General features: G+C 42.0%; 1 protein-coding gene across 3 annotated transcripts; it reads left to right on the top strand.

Moving 5' to 3' along the window:
- The first annotated feature begins 10376 nt into the window (after positions 1-10376).
- LOC130298356 (uncharacterized) lies at positions 10377-17336 on the top strand. Of its 3 annotated transcripts, none has more exons than XR_008849762.1 (6): positions 10377-10644; positions 12309-13054; positions 13155-13334; positions 13852-14728; positions 15130-15262; positions 15609-17336. XR_008849762.1 is itself a non-coding variant. In XM_056551288.1 (3 exons), the coding sequence occupies exons 2-3, from the start codon at positions 12323-12325 to the stop codon at positions 13158-13160; spliced, it is 738 nt and encodes a 245-aa protein (XP_056407263.1). In that variant the 5' UTR covers positions 10379-10644; positions 12309-12322; the 3' UTR covers positions 13161-13824. The 3 variants fall into 3 exon arrangements, 1 of the variants encoding a protein (XP_056407263.1); XR_008849763.1 differs by having other exon boundaries at positions 10381-10644; positions 14621-14728; XM_056551288.1 differs by lacking the exons at positions 13852-14728; positions 15130-15262; positions 15609-17336 and having other exon boundaries at positions 10379-10644; positions 13155-13824.
- Positions 17337-18015: the final 679 nt, after the last annotated feature.

Below are 18015 nucleotides of genomic sequence, written 5' to 3'. Positions count from 1 at the left end.
ACATGTCAGAATGACTGCTTGTTTCTTTGAGCTGCCATGATTTAGTATCTGCTATAGACAGAACCTGATGTTTTTACTATGGACCTTACAGACCTCAGAACCCAAGTAATTAGTGCAGGGGCTCCATTTTGATCATCTCATATTTCACATTATTTGAGTTCCAGGGCTCAGATACATTTGCACCCTCTATAGCAGTGGTCTTCAAGCTGTGAACCCCCAACCGCTGAAGAACCACAACTCCCAGCATGCCCAGACAGCAACTTTGCATAAGGAAATAGTCTAATTAAACTTTTCTTATATATAGAATCCCTGAAATCTCCAATCTCTCCTTTTATTGCTTTATGATCTGTGTTACTTATTTGTAAAAAACAATGTTTGTGATTGTCTTCCCCCCACACACTTATGGGCTATCTCTTCAAACGACTTTATTTGACCTAAAGCGTATAATTGATTTACATAAATAAGCCCCTTTTCATCCAAAAGAGTGAATCTTTAATTTTAAGGAACTCTTTAAGTGCTTTATTCGACCATAATGAAGTAAAGTCAAAACTCTATGTGATTTAAAAAATAAATTTAAGTTCCCCCCATACTTAATTATCTAGATATGCATGGGTGTAGTGAGTATCCCAGCTTCCAAAATCTCAAAAATATCCTTCATTTTTCAGAGGCTTTTTCAAAAATGAAAGAAGCGATCTGATTGGTTGCTATGGGCAACTCAGAAACTTTTCCTCTGGGCAGGTTTTGATAAATCTCCCTCTATGGGGGAGATTCATTAAGACCAGTGTAGAGGAAGAGTTGTGCAGTTGCCCATAGCAACCAGATTGCTTCTTTCATTTTTCACAATGCCTTTGCAAAATGAAAGAAGCGATCTGATTGGTTGCTATGGGCAACTCAGCATATTTTCCTGGAAAAGTTTCTGAGTTGCCCATAGCAACCAATCAGATTACTTCCTTCATTTTTCAGAGACTTTTTCAAAAATGAAAGAAGCGATCTGATTGGTTGCTATGGGCAACTCAGCAGCTTTCCCCATAGACCACAATGGGCCTACTGGTTTCAATGGGCAAAAAATCAGAGTTAATGCACTAGACACAGTTCTCTATACCATTAACCCCTTCCCGACCTATGACATACCTGTACGTCATGGGTGGCAAGGTGTTCCCGACCCATGACATACAGGTACGTCATGAACATTTTTGCCGCTACTCGCGGCATCCCGCAGCGCCCGGTAAGATGGTGGCTATCACTGATAGCCAGCCATCTTACCATGCGACCACGGGGGGTTTCATCCCCCACCCCACCCCCAGCGATCGCTGCTATCAGCTGGTCAACTCTGACTAGCTAATAGCAGCGTTTCGCTATCAGAATATTTAGCAGCGCGGTGTGTAAGTCCCGATCACGGGGATCGGGACACACACCGCTCTGCTAAGTGTCCCTTACCCATCCCCCGGCATCACTTACCCGACCATGCGGTGTCCCGAGTGGTCCCGTTGCGAGCGACGTCCTCCAGGCGGTCCCGGCGGCGCTGCGTCCCGGCGGCGCAGGTTGACCGCCAGATGAAGGGGCAGCCGACACGCCCCCTCAAAAAAAGCGCTATAGCAGAGCCAGAAATTGCCAAAGGCAGCGCTGCATCAGTCCCCCAAAAAATGTGAGTTCCTGGATTTAAATATCTATATTCAGGATGGCTGTTCGCATACTGCCAACTATTTTAAGGAGGTGAATGCAAACAGATACCTCGACTTTAACAGTTGCCATCTTAAATAATGGAAGAAGAACATTCCATTCGGTCAAATGAAAAGAATCCGAAGGAATTGTTCTTCCACACAAAAATACCTACAACAACTAGAGAACCTGGAGGATCGTTTTAAACAAAAAGGGTATCCCAAACCCCTTATACAAGGAGCACGCCAGAGAGTGGACGAATTAGAACAAAGTGCTTGCTTGAAAAATAATAAACAGGGTAATGCAGAGGGGGGTTATAATGATGAATTTGATTCTGTTTTTCTAACTAGGTATTACACTTCACACACCAATATTTTTTTATAATTTTTTTTTATTTTTTTTTTGTATAGGTAATATCACCAGCTCATATTATTGTGTCATGATTACTGGCACCATATGTAGTCCCCCAGTTATTCTTCTTTAGATGTTTTCCGTGTCCTGTGCAGTATCTCTCCCAGAAGTCCACTTGATGGCCCCCGTGGTGGTCTACACCCCGAAGTCATCAATTTTTACTCTAAGAGAGAGTGTGCAGCTGTTTCTGGAGACGGTCAACAATAACCTCTGCATGGTGGAATAATAGGTCACGATGTTTATCAGGATCAGTAGAAGCATCACCCACTCGATGATTATGATGGGGATTTCACGGATCTCGTCCCAGTCTTCATCATTATGGAATAATTCCTTTAATGTTTCATATCCAAAATAGAAAACTACACAGACAAAAGTCAGGCCACAGCAGGTGCATCTACTATGGTGGATGACTTTTTTTGCTCCTGGTAATTTATACATCTGGATGGACTGCCCAAGGTAGTATAAGGCTTCACATGTAATGGAAATTATCGTGCTGACAAAGTGTATCCTGGGATATTCTTCGGGGGACAATACATGCATAACAGCTGTGGAAAAACAGGAGGCCCACACAATGGCCAGCAGGATCCTCTGGATCAGGACCTGATGACCCCTGAACTCTTCAGTATGCATAACCATATACTTATAAATAAGAAAGGTTAGTACCAAAGTGCCAATGGACGTCCCTATAAATCCAATTCTGAATAATATGCTTTCGGGAAAGACATTTCCCACGTCACTGTGAAGGAAAAGAAACCAATGTTATTATGGATATTTCCTCACTCCCAACCCATGAAATAAGAATCATTTGCTTGTTTATCTTACCTGATGCTCATCAGTGGCGAGGCTGCATGGCCGAGGACGACCGTCATGATGTAGCTGGTGGCAAGCCAGGCCGCACACCAAAACGCCAACAGGAGGGGGACGAACCCCAGTCCTTTTAGCTCCATTTCAGACAAGTAGAAAAAGAAGACGCTAATCTCACTATTCTCACTAATCGCACTGGAACAGACTGAAGGCTCGGGCGGCTGTCAGTGGGATGTCAGGCCTCCAGCTGTCTATGACATCACATGTGACATGTCAGAATGACTGCTTGTTTCTTTGAGCTGCCATGATTTAGTATCTGCTATAGACAGAACCTGATGTTTTTACTATGGACCTTACAGACCTCAGAACCCAAGTAATTAGTGCAGGGGCTCCATTTTGATCATCTCATATTTCACATTATTTGAGTTCCAGGGCTCAGATACATTTGCACCCTCTATAGCAGTGGTCTTCAAGCTGTGAACCCCCAACCGCTGCAGAACCACAACTCCCAGCATGCCCAGACAGCAACTTTGCATAAGGAAATAGTCTAATTAAACTTTTCTTATATATAGAATCCCTGAAATCTCCAATCTCTCCTTTTATTGCTTTATGATCTGTGTTACTTATTTGTAAAAAACAATGTTTGTGATTGTCTTCCCCCCACACACTTATGGGCTATCTCTTCAAACGACTTTATTTGACCTAAAGCGTATAATTGATTTACATAAATAAGCCCCTTTTCATCCAAAAGAGTGAATCTTTAATTTTAAGGAACTCTTTAAGTGCTTTATTCGACCATAATGAAGTAAAGTCAAAACTCCATGTGATTTAAAAAATAAATTTAAGTTCCCCCCATACTTAATTATCTAGATATGCATGGGTGTAGTGAGTATCCCAGCTTCCAAAATCTCAAAAATATCCTTCATTTTTCAGAGGCTTTTTCAAAAATGAAAGAAGCGATCTGATTGGTTGCTATGGGCAACTCAGAAACTTTTCCTCTGGGCAGGTTTTGATAAATCTCCCTCTATGGGGGAGATTCATTAAGACCAGTGTAGAGGAAGAGTTGTGCAGTTGCCCATAGCAACCAGATTGCTTCTTTCATTTTTCACAATGCCTTTGCAAAATGAAAGAAGCGATCTGATTGGTTGCTATGGGCAACTCAGCATATTTTCCTGGAAAAGTTTCTGAGTTGCCCATAGCAACCAATCAGATTACTTCCTTCATTTTTCAGAGACTTTTTCAAAAATGAAAGAAGCGATCTGATTGGTTGCTATGGGCAACTCAGCAGCTTTCCCCATAGACCACAATGGGCCTACTGGTTTCAATGGGCAAAAAATCAGAGTTAATGCACTAGACACAGTTCTCTATACCATTAACCCCTTCCCGACCTATGACATACCTGTACGTCATGGGTGGCAAGGTGTTCCCGACCCATGACATACAGGTACGTCATGAACATTTTTGCCGCTACTCGCGGCATCCCGCAGCGCCCGGTAAGATGGTGGCTATCACTGATAGCCAGCCATCTTACCATGCGACCACGGGGGGTTTCATCCCCCACCCCCCCCCCCCAGCGATCGCTGCTATCAGCTGGTCAACTCTGACTAGCTAATAGCAGCGTTTCGCTATCAGAATATTTAGCAGCGCGGTGTGTAAGTCCCGATCACGGGGATCGGGACACACACCGCTCTGCTAAGTGTCCCTTACCCATCCCCCGGCATCACTTACCCGACCATGCGGTGTCCCGAGTGGTCCCGTTGCGAGCGACGTCCTCCAGGCGGTCCCGGCGGCGCTGCGTCCCGGCGGCGCAGGTTGACCGCCAGATGAAGGGGCAGCCGACACGCCCCCTCAAAAAAAGCGCTATAGCAGAGCCAGAAATTGCCAAAGGCAGCGCTGCATCAGTCCCCCAAAAAATGTGAGTTCCTGGATTTAAATATCTATATTCAGGATGGCTGTTCGCATACTGCCAACTATTTTAAGGAGGTGAATGCAAACAGATACCTCGACTTTAACAGTTGCCATCTTAAATAATGGAAGAAGAACATTCCATTCGGTCAAATGAAAAGAATCCGAAGGAATTGTTCTTCCACACAAAAATACCTACAACAACTAGAGAACCTGGAGGATCGTTTTAAACAAAAAGGGTATCCCAAACCCCTTATACAAGGAGCACGCCAGAGAGTGGACGAATTAGAACAAAGTGCTTGCTTGAAAAATAATAAACAGGGTAATGCAGAGGGGGGTTATAATGATGAATTTGATTCTGTTTTTCTAACTAGGTATTACACTTCACACACCAATATTTTTTTATAATTTTTTTTTTTTTGTATAGGTAATATCACCAGCTCATATTATTGTGTCATGATTACTGGCACCATATGTAGTCCCCCAGTTATTCTTCTTTAGATGTTTTCCGTGTCCTGTGCAGTATCTCTCCCAGAAGTCCACTTGATGGCCCCCGTGGTGGTCTACACCCCGAAGTCATCAATTTTTACTCTAAGAGAGAGTGTGCAGCTGTTTCTGGAGACGGTCAACAATAACCTCTGCATGGTGGAATAATAGGTCACGATGTTTATCAGGATCAGTAGAAGCATCACCCACTCGATGATTATGATGGGGATTTCACGGATCTCGTCCCAGTCTTCATCATTATGGAATAATTCCTTTAATGTTTCATATCCAAAATAGAAAACTACACAGACAAAAGTCAGGCCACAGCAGGTGCATCTACTATGGTGGATGACTTTTTTTGCTCCTGGTAATTTATACATCTGGATGGACTGCCCAAGGTAGTATAAGGCTTCACATGTAATGGAAATTATCGTGCTGACAAAGTGTATCCTGGGATATTCTTCGGGGGACAATACATGCATAACAGCTGTGGAAAAACAGGAGGCCCACACAATGGCCAGCAGGATCCTCTGGATCAGGACCTGATGACCCCTGAACTCTTCAGTATGCATAACCATATACTTATAAATAAGAAAGGTTAGTACCAAAGTGCCAATGGACGTCCCTATAAATCCAATTCTGAATAATATGCTTTCGGGAAAGACATTTCCCACGTCACTGTGAAGGAAAAGAAACCAATGTTATTATGGATATTTCCTCACTCCCAACCCATGAAATAAGAATCATTTGCTTGTTTATCTTACCTGATGCTCATCAGTGGCGAGGCTGCATGGCCGAGGACGACCGTCATGATGTAGCTGGTGGCAAGCCAGGCCGCACACCAAAACGCCAACAGGAGGGGGACGAACCCCAGTCCTTTTAGCTCCATTTCAGACAAGTAGAAAAAGAAGACGCTAATCTCACTATTCTCACTAATCGCACTGGAACAGACTGAAGGCTCGGGCGGCTGTCAGTGGGATGTCAGGCCTCCAGCTGTCTATGACATCACATGTGACATGTCAGAATGACTGCTTGTTTCTTTGAGCTGCCATGATTTAGTATCTGCTATAGACAGAACCTGATGTTTTTACTATGGACCTTACAGACCTCAGAACCCAAGTAATTAGTGCAGGGGCTCCATTTTGATCATCTCATATTTCACATTATTTGAGTTCCAGGGCTCAGATACATTTGCACCCTCTATAGCAGTGGTCTTCAAGCTGTGAACCCCCAACCGCTGCAGAACCACAACTCCCAGCATGCCCAGACAGCAACTTTGCATAAGGAAATAGTCTAATTAAACTTTTCTTATATATAGAATCCCTGAAATCTCCAATCTCTCCTTTTATTGCTTTATGATCTGTGTTACTTATTTGTAAAAAACAATGTTTGTGATTGTCTTCCCCCCACACACTTATGGGCTATCTCTTCAAACGACTTTATTTGACCTAAAGCGTATAATTGATTTACATAAATAAGCCCCTTTTCATCCAAAAGAGTGAATCTTTAATTTTAAGGAACTCTTTAAGTGCTTTATTCGACCATAATGAAGTAAAGTCAAAACTCCATGTGATTTAAAAAATAAATTTAAGTTCCCCCCATACTTAATTATCTAGATATGCATGGGTGTAGTGAGTATCCCAGCTTCCAAAATCTCAAAAATATCCTTCATTTTTCAGAGGCTTTTTCAAAAATGAAAGAAGCGATCTGATTGGTTGCTATGGGCAACTCAGAAACTTTTCCTCTGGGCAGGTTTTGATAAATCTCCCTCTATGGGGGAGATTCATTAAGACCAGTGTAGAGGAAGAGTTGTGCAGTTGCCCATAGCAACCAGATTGCTTCTTTCATTTTTCACAATGCCTTTGCAAAATGAAAGAAGCGATCTGATTGGTTGCTATGGGCAACTCAGCATATTTTCCTGGAAAAGTTTCTGAGTTGCCCATAGCAACCAATCAGATTACTTCCTTCATTTTTCAGAGACTTTTTCAAAAATGAAAGAAGCGATCTGATTGGTTGCTATGGGCAACTCAGCAGCTTTCCCCATAGACCACAATGGGCCTACTGGTTTCAATGGGCAAAAAATCAGAGTTAATGCACTAGACACAGTTCTCTATACCATTAACCCCTTCCCGACCTATGACATACCTGTACGTCATGGGTGGCAAGGTGTTCCCGACCCATGACATACAGGTACGTCATGAACATTTTTGCCGCTACTCGCGGCATCCCGCAGCGCCCGGTAAGATGGTGGCTATCACTGATAGCCAGCCATCTTACCATGCGACCACGGGGGGTTTCATCCCCCACCCCCCCCCCCCAGCGATCGCTGCTATCAGCTGGTCAACTCTGACTAGCTAATAGCAGCGTTTCGCTATCAGAATATTTAGCAGCGCGGTGTGTAAGTCCCGATCACGGGGATCGGGACACACACCGCTCTGCTAAGTGTCCCTTACCCATCCCCCGGCATCACTTACCCGACCATGCGGTGTCCCGAGTGGTCCCGTTGCGAGCGACGTCCTCCAGGCGGTCCCGGCGGCGCTGCGTCCCGGAGGTGAGTTTCCGGCAGCAGTGCGGCATCTTCATTGGCAGCAGTGAGATCGCCGTAAAGCGATCTCACTGCTGCCTCTGGGAGTTTCAAAACGGCAACTCCCAGCATGCCCAGACAGCCTTTGGCTTTCTGGGCATGCTGGGAGTTGTAGTTTTGTAACATCTGGAGGTCCACAGTTTGGAGACCACTGTATAATGGTCTCCAATCTGTGCTGTTCCAGATGTTGCAAAACTACAACTCCCAGCATGCTCAGTCTGTTCAGGCATGCTGGGAGTTGTAGTTCTCTAACATCTGGAAGAGCATAGATTGGAGACCATTATACAGTGGTCTCCAAACTGTGGACCTCCAGATATTGCAAAACTACAACTCCCAGCATGCCCAGACTGCCCAAGCATGCTGGAAGTTGTAGTTCGGCAACATCTGATCCTTCAGATATTGCCGAACTACAACTTCCAGCATGCTTGGGCAGTCTGGGCATGCTGGGAGTTGTAGTTTTGCAACAACTGGAGGCACACTAGTTGGGAAACATTGTCCGTTTGCTACCTCAGTGCCTCCAGCTGTTTCAATTGTTGCAAAACTATAACTCCCAGCATGCACTGACAGACCATGCATGCTGGGAGTTGTAGTTTTTCAACAGCTGGAGGCACACTGGTTTGGAAACGCTAAGTTTGGTTGCAAAACACTTGAAAGTTTATTACTTAACTTAGTGTTTCCAAACCAGTGTGCCTCCAGCTGTTGCAAAACTACAACTCCCAGCATGCACGGACAGCCAAAGGGCATGCTCGGAGTTTGCAACAGCTGGATGTTTGCCCCCTCCCCCCAATGTGAATGTACAGGGTACACTCACATGGGCGGAGGTTTACAGTGAGTGCTGCAAGTTTGAGATGGCGCAAAATTTGCGCTGCAGCTCAAACTCCCAGCGGCAAACTTGCTGTGAACCTCTGCCCATGTGACTGTACCCTAAAAACACTACACTAACACTAACCTAAAATAAAAAGTAAAAAACACTACATATACACATTATCCCTACACAGCCCCCAAAAAAATGAAAAACGTCTGGTACGCTACTGTTTCCAAAACGGAGCCTCCAGCTGTTGCAAAATAATAACTCCCAGTATTGCCGGACAGCCATTGACTGTCCAGGCATGCTGGGAGTTTTGCAACAGCTGGAGGCACCCTGTTTGGGAATCATTGGCATAGAATACCCCTATGTCCACCCCTATGCAAATCCCTAATTCAGGCCTCAAATGCGCATGGCGCTCTCTCACTTTGGAGCCCTGTTGTATTTCAGGGCAACAGTTTTGGGACACATATGGGGTATTGCCGTACTCGGGAGAAATTGCCTTACAAATTTTGGGGGGCTTTTTCTTCTTTAACCCCTTATGAAAAGGTGAAGTTGGGGTCTACACCAGCATGTTAGTGTAAAAAAATAATTTTTTTACTCTGACATGCTGGTGTTGCCCTATACTTTTCATTTTCACAAGAGGTAAAAGGGGAAAAAAGATCCTCTAAATTTGTAATGCAATTTCTCCCGAGTATGGAGATACCCCATATGTGGGCGCAAAGTGCTCTGGGGGCGCACAACAAGGCTCAGAAGGGAGAGTGCACCATGTACATTTGAGGCGATTTGCACAGGGGTGGCTGATTGTTACAGCAGTTCTCGGAATCAGAATGATAAGTAAAAGCATTCCAGAGTTATTAATGTTTAAAGTGACAGTGGTCAGATTTTCAAAAAATGCCCAGGACCTGAAGGTGAAAATGGGCTGGGTCATGAAGGGGTTAAAGGGGTACTCCGGTGAAAACCTTTTTTTTCTTTTAAATCAACTGGCTCCGGAAAGTTAAACAGATTTGTAAATTACTTCTATTAAAAAATCGTAATCTTTCCTGTACTTATTAGCTGCTGAATACTACAGAGGAAATTATTTTCTTTTTGGAATGCTCTCTGATGACATCACGAGCACAGTGCTCTCTGCTGACGTTATTATAATAATAATAATAATAATAATGTCTTTATTTATTGTTGTCCTTAGTGGGATTTGAACCCTCTCCAGCTCCACTATATCTTTCTTGTACACTGGTGCTCAGTACTGTACACAGTACTCTATGTGAGGACTGACTAGTGATTTGTACAGCGGTAGCATTATTTCCTTGTCGTCGGCATCTATGCCCCTATTGATGTACCCCATGATTTTATTAGCCTTGGCAGCAGCTGCCCGACACTGGTCACTACAGCTAAGTTTACTGTTACCTAAGGCTCCTAAGTCCTTTTCCATGTCAGTCGTCCTAAGTGTTCTTCCATTTAATACATAATCCCAGCTCGGATTTTTGCATTACCTTACATTTATCAGTGTTGAACCTCATCTGCCACTTCCCAGCCCAAACCTCCAACCTATCCAGATCCATTTGTAACAGTGCACTGTCCTCTATAGTGTTTACCACTTTACAGAGTTTGGTGTCATCTGCAAAGATTGCTACTTTACTATTCAACCCCTCTGCAAGGTCATTCATGAATATATTAAATAGGACAGGACCCAAGACGGACCCCTGTGGTACCTTTTCATCAATACTAGTTATTGCTATCTGATCCTCTTTTAGTTTTGTGGTCCTAATTATATATTTTTTTAAAAATTTTAAGAATTTTTCCCTACCTTTTTTAATTTTTTCTGGTTTATTTTTCCTTTTCATTATATATACATATACATTTTTTTACACCTTATAGGGTTTCAAAATTGGTCTCGTATCCAAAAGAGTCTGGAAATTTGAAGAGAGCATTGATGACCATCAGCAGCAAAGCACTTGTCACTTTATTGAGTAGAGCCACCAGTAATCGGGTATTATAGGAATTATTGCTATACATAGTATTGTTGAATAAAATTATTGATATATATTTCTTTGGCTTTGGAGGTGTTGATTAACAGTTGTTTTGTCTGATACACTTCGACATATATACATACAGCCACTAATTATCTAATTTTTATACATAATAATAATATTGTTATTCACCTCTAGTACACGATAGGCTATGGGGTACATCACTTTTCCCATTCAACATCACTAACACCTAAGTCCGCACATATACTATTTGTATCTACTTTATAAACTACCTTTATATACGTCAAGCATTCACTATACACCTTAATAAATCACATATCTTCACTTATACACACTTATCACTTTAATCCCCCTTTTTTTCGCTTTTTTTTTAGCGAAGAATTCAGTCAGCAACACTATAACATTAGGTTCATTATTTTCTATGTGTCACCTTTTTTGCACTGCTTTTTTCACTTTTTTCTCACATCTTCCTCTGCATGTCTCACTTTTACTCACTTGCACTTTTGTGGCACCTTTCACTATTTTATTATAATTAATGAAAAACATGAAAAGTATATATATTATTTTTAAAAAATATTTTTTCCCCTGCAATGGGGATTGAACCCCCTACGGGTTGGTGTGGGTACATGCCTGACCGCTGCACTGCCTCCACTCTATGAGCGGCCTTGATATATCTTGTAATCTGACACATGCATACATACACGGTGCGCTCCCTTCCGAGCTTTGTCCTCTGTATTTTCTTATTCTCTTTTTCTCTATTTTTTTGTTTTTAATGGCGCCTCTCTTCTCCATCTTCCACTACCTGATTATTTCAGGCACGATATGCTTTTATATCCGCGCGTGTCTTTTTCGGATCCTAATACCTTTATTCTTGGTGCGCACCGCGCGTGCGCGGGTTATTCCCTCTGTCTCGCGGGATGACGATGGTGGACGCACCTTGTCATCGCGCACGCGCGATGCGCACCAAGATGGCGCCAGATACCGGGACCATGTCACCGATCCAGGTGAACTATATTGTAATTATTTACCTACAGATCCCTATTGGTTGGTATGTTGTATATATACCCCCACAAACTAGACTAGGTCATACTCCCTGAGGAAGCCAAACGGCGAAACGACGTTGGGGTACTGGTGTTGTGTAGGTAGGTACACTGTCTATGTCCTCCAGCCTGTGCTCTGTGAGTGGGGAAGCTCTCTGGGTATGCTTATCCACTGTGCTTTAATTGCACATCTTTACTTTCCTTTCCCCTTTCTCCTGACCACTCGCTGGAGGCTATATATGCAGTGACCTTCTTTTCTAGGTTAGGTTTGCTTTGTGGTGCAATTCTTCATAGGACTGTGATGTGTAACCTATAATTATTGTTATACTGGTGGCTCTACTGTATAGTTAAGAATAACTATGTCATATTTTGCACCTTTGTAGCCATACTAACCAATAATATATTACCTGCCTTATCAACTCCTTTTTTGTCTGGCTATACTGTCCCTTTTAATTGTTTTTACTAAATGATGTTTTCAATAAAGTTTTCTATTTGTGTATAAAATTGGTGTTCCAGTGTGTATATAGGATTTATTTTTAGTCATTAACACACTCGACTTTAAATATACTGGTATTATTTTGCCCTTTCTTTGGATTTATTATTGATTTCCTGTATCTTTACAGAAGGTTTGTCCATCATGGACTTTCGGGCTAAGGAAGCTTCTTGGTTGGAGCAGGCTAATCTTTTATTCTCTGGGACAGCGATAGCCAGTAATGATCCGGATCAGTGCAATATTAGAGAACTGAAACAATCTCTAAGGAATCTATCACACCGACAGATGAAGACCTGGTGGAACCGGGCCTCTTTGGAGAACTATCTACATAAACATCTAATACCTCGAGGACTACGAGTACAGATTTTTCCCTCTTTTGGCCTTGACCAAGAAGTCTATGTTAAAAAGTGGGAAGAGGCATGCAATACTTGTTCCAGGACACTCATGATGATCATCATGGAACATAACACACAGGTACTCATGGAGCTAGGTATACAAATTGAGAAGACAGAGACAGATATTGCTGCCATCCTGCCAAATAATGACTACCCATCATTCAAGCAAGACTTGGAGGAATCCCAAACCATCTGGGAAAAACAAATTAAGGCTACAAAATCAAAAAAATTCTTAAGAGACTCTAATGACTTCTCTAATAACAAGGTGTATAAGTGGAAACGGGGTCCAGTGGAGAGACGACAAAGATCACCTTCAGTCTCATCATCCGTTTCCACAGGAGTGGAATCTGTGGCGTCATCCAGGTCCTCTGCGAGAAATGCACAATATGATGGGAGACGACGCAACTACCGCAACAAAGCAAACACAAGAAATGAAAGGCAGGAGAGAGTCAACACCAGGAGCAACGATACTAACCGTAAGGTAATTAACCTGTCTAAACATACCTTAACTCCTGAACAGGAACAGGTCCTAAGCTTAGGTTTAACTTTCTCACCAGCTGCCTCTTTTGATTGTTTCACAGCGGTAAAAGATCTGCAATTATTCGCACGGAAATTAATCTTTAAGAAACTGTTTCATCCCTCCCCTATACAAGCACCTTTATCTTCAGCTCAGGCACCAGCATCTCCCAATACGATCACAGAAACTGAGGCACTACAAGCTCTTCAAGATCTCCTAGAAGAACAGGATACATCAAATACGGGTAAGTTCCCTAAACATGTTCTTACGTCTTCCACTAATTTCCCTCAACTGACAATATGCCCTAGTGTGGATATTTTTGTCAGGCTGGTAACCGCTGAGCTTGAAAAAATTCCCAACAACCGTAAAGGCGACAATCTGACACCCGCACAAAGAAGGGCATTAATGGAGCTGGGTCAAATGGACGACATTGTAATCAAACCCTCGGACAAAGGGGGCAATGTCGTCCTATGGCCTAGATCCATGTATGAACGTGAGGCACAGAGGCAGCTGAGAGATTCTCTTTGTTATAAACGCCTGACATTTAATCCCATGCAAAAATTTACAGAGGAATTGTCGAACATATTGAGTTATGCATTTGAGAGCAACCTCATTACGAAAAAACAACTAGAGAGCTTACTGCCAGAGAACCCTACCACTGCGACATTATATCTTTTACCCAAAATACACAAGCAGTTGGAAAATCCACCTGGGCGTCCAATTGTCTCTGGCAATAATTCTCTTTGTGAACCCATTTGCAGGTATGTGGACCACTTTCTAAAACCCCTTGTTGAGTCTCTACCATCTCATGTCAAGGATACCACAGATATCCTAAAAAGAATGGACGATGTTCAATTGGACAACGAAACCCTTCTGGTCACCTGTGATGTGGAAGCTCTGTATACATCAATCAGACACACGGATGGATTGGCGGCAACCCAATTTTACCTTATGATGTCGGATTTAGATCCAGAACTGAGTGAGTTCATTTTACAACTTCTTCAGTTCGCATTAATGCATAATTTCTTTTTGTTCAGGGATGTGGTCTTCCTACAGCTCCAGGGAACGGCGATGGGGGCGGCCTGTGCGCCCTCATACGCCAACCTTTTCCTGGGGCTGTGGGAGAGGACCATATTCATGACTGAACCCGCCCCCCATATTGAAAAAGTTCTACAGTGGGGCCGCTATATAGATGACATTCTTTTTGTCTGGCAGGGCACGGCAGAAGAGTTGTCCACATTTATGACATATCTGAACACTAATGAACTAAACATAAAATTGACCTATAAATGGGGGAGGTCGAAAATGGAGTTCCTGGATGTATTGTTTGATGTTGACCAAGATGGGTATATCTCAACAGATGTGTATCGCAAAAAAACCTCTACCAATACTCTTCTTCACGCTTCCTCTTCTCACCCCCATGCACTTGTCTCCAATATCCCGACAGGTCAGTTCCTGCGAATCCGACGGATTTGTTCCACGGATGAACACTTTGAAAAACAGGCTAATGATCTATCTCTACGCTTTCAGGAACGGGGATATCATGAAAGGGATATCACCAGAGGCTATGCACGAGCTAAGGATACACTACGAGGCAATCTGCTTACCCAGTCCAAAAAGAAAAAGGGAAATGACCAGGTAAGATATATATCTACTTACAACACCAGGTGGCGTCAATTACAGAGAGCCCTATGTAAACACTGGTCAATCTTACAAATGGACCCGATACTGTCTCAATATATATCACATAAGCCTTCAATCACTTACCGGAGATCAAGGAACCTCAGAGATATGCTGGTCCACAGCCATCATAGAGGACAAACAGTGCGGCGAATGTTTGGGTCAAAAGGACCAAAATGGGGCTGTAAACCCTGTGGGGGGTGTGTAGCCTGTCCAAATGTAGAAACCACTAATGAATTTTGGAATTCGAGTACAGACAAGAGATATGTGATTACACACCCTATTACTTGTATTACCACAGGAGTGATCTACTATGCCACCTGTCCTTGTAACATGATTTATGTTGGACTTACCTGCAGGGAATTCCGTCGGAGAATACGGGAACATGTCCTAGGAATTGAAGCAGCCAAGGAGGAAATAGATCTACAGAAGCTAAAAACCATACCCCGCCACTTTCGTCAGTACCATGATTGCAACAGTACCCTCTTCAAGGTGAGAGGCATTGATAGAGTGGTACCTGGACCAAGGGGGGGGAACTGGAGAAAGACTTTGGCACAGAAGGAAACTATGTGGATCTATAAATTGAGAACCACTACTCCTTTTGGCCTCAATGAATATAATAGTTTTGCCCCATATCTGTGATTTTTTGCGATAGTATAATCCTCTATTATCCTTTTCATCAATACTAGTTATTGCTATCTGATCCTCTTTTAGTTTTGTGGTCCTAATTATATATTTTTTTAAAAATTTTAAGAATTTTTCCCTACCTTTTTTAATTTTTTCTGGTTTATTTTTCCTTTTCATTATATATACATATACATTTTTTTACACCTTATAGGGTTTCAAAATTGGTCTCGTATCCAAAAGAGTCTGGAAATTTGAAGAGAGCATTGATGACCATCAGCAGCAAAGCACTTGTCACTTTATTGAGTAGAGCCACCAGTAATCGGGTATTATAGGAATTATTGCTATACATAGTATTGTTGAATAAAATTATTGATATATATTTCTTTGGCTTTGGAGGTGTTGATTAACAGTTGTTTTGTCTGATACACTTCGACATATATACATACAGCCACTAATTATCTAATTTTTATACATAATAATAATATTGTTATTCACCTCTAGTACACGATAGGCTATGGGGTACATCACTTTTCCCATTCAACATCACTAACACCTAAGTCCGCACATATACTATTTGTATCTACTTTATAAACTACCTTTATATACGTCAAGCATTCACTATACACCTTAATAAATCACATATCTTCACTTATACACACTTATCACTTTAATCCCCCTTTTTTTCGCTTTTTTTTAGCGAAGAATTCAGTCAGCAACACTATAACATTAGGTTCATTATTTTCTATGTGTCACCTTTTTTGCACTGCTTTTTTCACTTTTTTCTCACATCTTCCTCTGCATGTCTCACTTTTACTCACTTGCACTTTTGTGGCACCTTTCACTATTTTATTATAATTAATGAAAAACATGAAAAGTATATATATTATTTTTAAAAAATATTTTTTCCCCTGCAATGGGGATTGAACCCCCTACGGGTTGGTGTGGGTACATGCCTGACCGCTGCACTGCCTCCACTCTATGAGCGGCCTTGATATATCTTGTAATCTGACACATGCATACATACACGGTGCGCTCCCTTCCGAGCTTTGTCCTCTGTATTTTCTTATTCTCTTTTTCTCTATTTTTTTGTTTTTAATGGCGCCTCTCTTCTCCATCTTCCACTACCTGATTATTTCAGGCACGATATGCTTTTATATCCGCGCGTGTCTTTTTCGGATCCTAATACCTTTATTCTTGGTGCGCACCGCGCGTGCGCGGGTTATTCCCTCTGTCTCGCGGGATGACGATGGTGGACGCACCTTGTCATCGCGCACGCGCGATGCGCACCAAGATGGCGCCAGATACCGGGACCATGTCACCGATCCAGGTGAACTATATTGTAATTATTTACCTACAGATCCCTATTGGTTGGTATGTTGTATATATACCCCCACAAACTAGACTAGGTCATACTCCCTGAGGAAGCCAAACGGCGAAACGACGTTGGGGTACTGGTGTTGTGTAGGTAGGTACACTGTCTATGTCCTCCAGCCTGTGCTCTGTGAGTGGGGAAGCTCTCTGGGTATGCTTATCCACTGTGCTTTAATTGCACATCTTTACTTTCCTTTCCCCTTTCTCCTGACCACTCGCTGGAGGCTATATATGCAGTGACCTTCTTTTCTAGGTTAGGTTTGCTTTGTGGTGCAATTCTTCATAGGACTGTGATGTGTAACCTATAATTATTGTTATACTGGTGGCTCTACTGTATAGTTAAGAATAACTATGTCATATTTTGCACCTTTGTAGCCATACTAACCAATAATATATTACCTGCCTTATCAACTCCTTTTTTGTCTGGCTATACTGTCCCTTTTAATTGTTTTTACTAAATGATGTTTTCAATAAAGTTTTCTATTTGTGTATAAAATTGGTGTTCCAGTGTGTATATAGGATTTATTCTTCCTGGGTTAGACAGGTGACCTGTACTGGGGAGCTTACCTTATCACACTGTATTTCACCTGGCATTTCATTTTCCTCAGTGAATACAGTGGAGAAGAATTTTAGTATATTTGCTTTTTCCTGATCCCCGTTTATAATTTCTTCCTCATCATTTTTTAAAGGGCCAACACTTTCATTTTTGACCTTTTTGCTATTTATATAATTAAAGAACATTTTGGTGTTAGTCATACTCTCTTTGGCAATGAGTCTTTCTGTCTCTATTTTTGCGGCTTTTATCTGTTTTTTACATATTTCACATTTTTCTCTATAGCTTTTTAATGCTTCTTCACTGCTGTCCTGTTTTAGTAACTGAAATGCTTTATTTTAGTCATTTATTGCCCCCTTAACATTTTTATTCATCCATATTGGTTTACTTTTATTTCTGACCCTTTTATTCCTATAAAGTATATACATCTTACAGTGAAAATTTAAGATATTTTTAAAAGTCTCCCATTTAGTGTCAGTATTGTTATTTTTGAGGACATTATCCCATTTTATATTGTTATGGGCTTCTCTGAGTTGATCGAACTTTGCTTTTCGAAAGTTCATTGTTTTTGTGGCCCCTCGAGAGATTCCCTTATTGAAGAACAAGTTATAATGTATTACATTATGATCACTATTTCCTCGGTGTCCATCTACTTGCACATTAATTACTCTGCCAGTTTCAGTACGTTGGTAAA

Source organism: Hyla sarda (assembly GCF_029499605.1).
Source record: "Hyla sarda isolate aHylSar1 chromosome 2 unlocalized genomic scaffold, aHylSar1.hap1 SUPER_2_unloc_19, whole genome shotgun sequence".
NCBI classification, from domain to species: domain Eukaryota; kingdom Metazoa; phylum Chordata; class Amphibia; order Anura; family Hylidae; genus Hyla; species Hyla sarda.
Note: the sequence above shows the minus strand (reverse complement) of the source record. Positions and strands in the feature narration are given on the sequence as shown.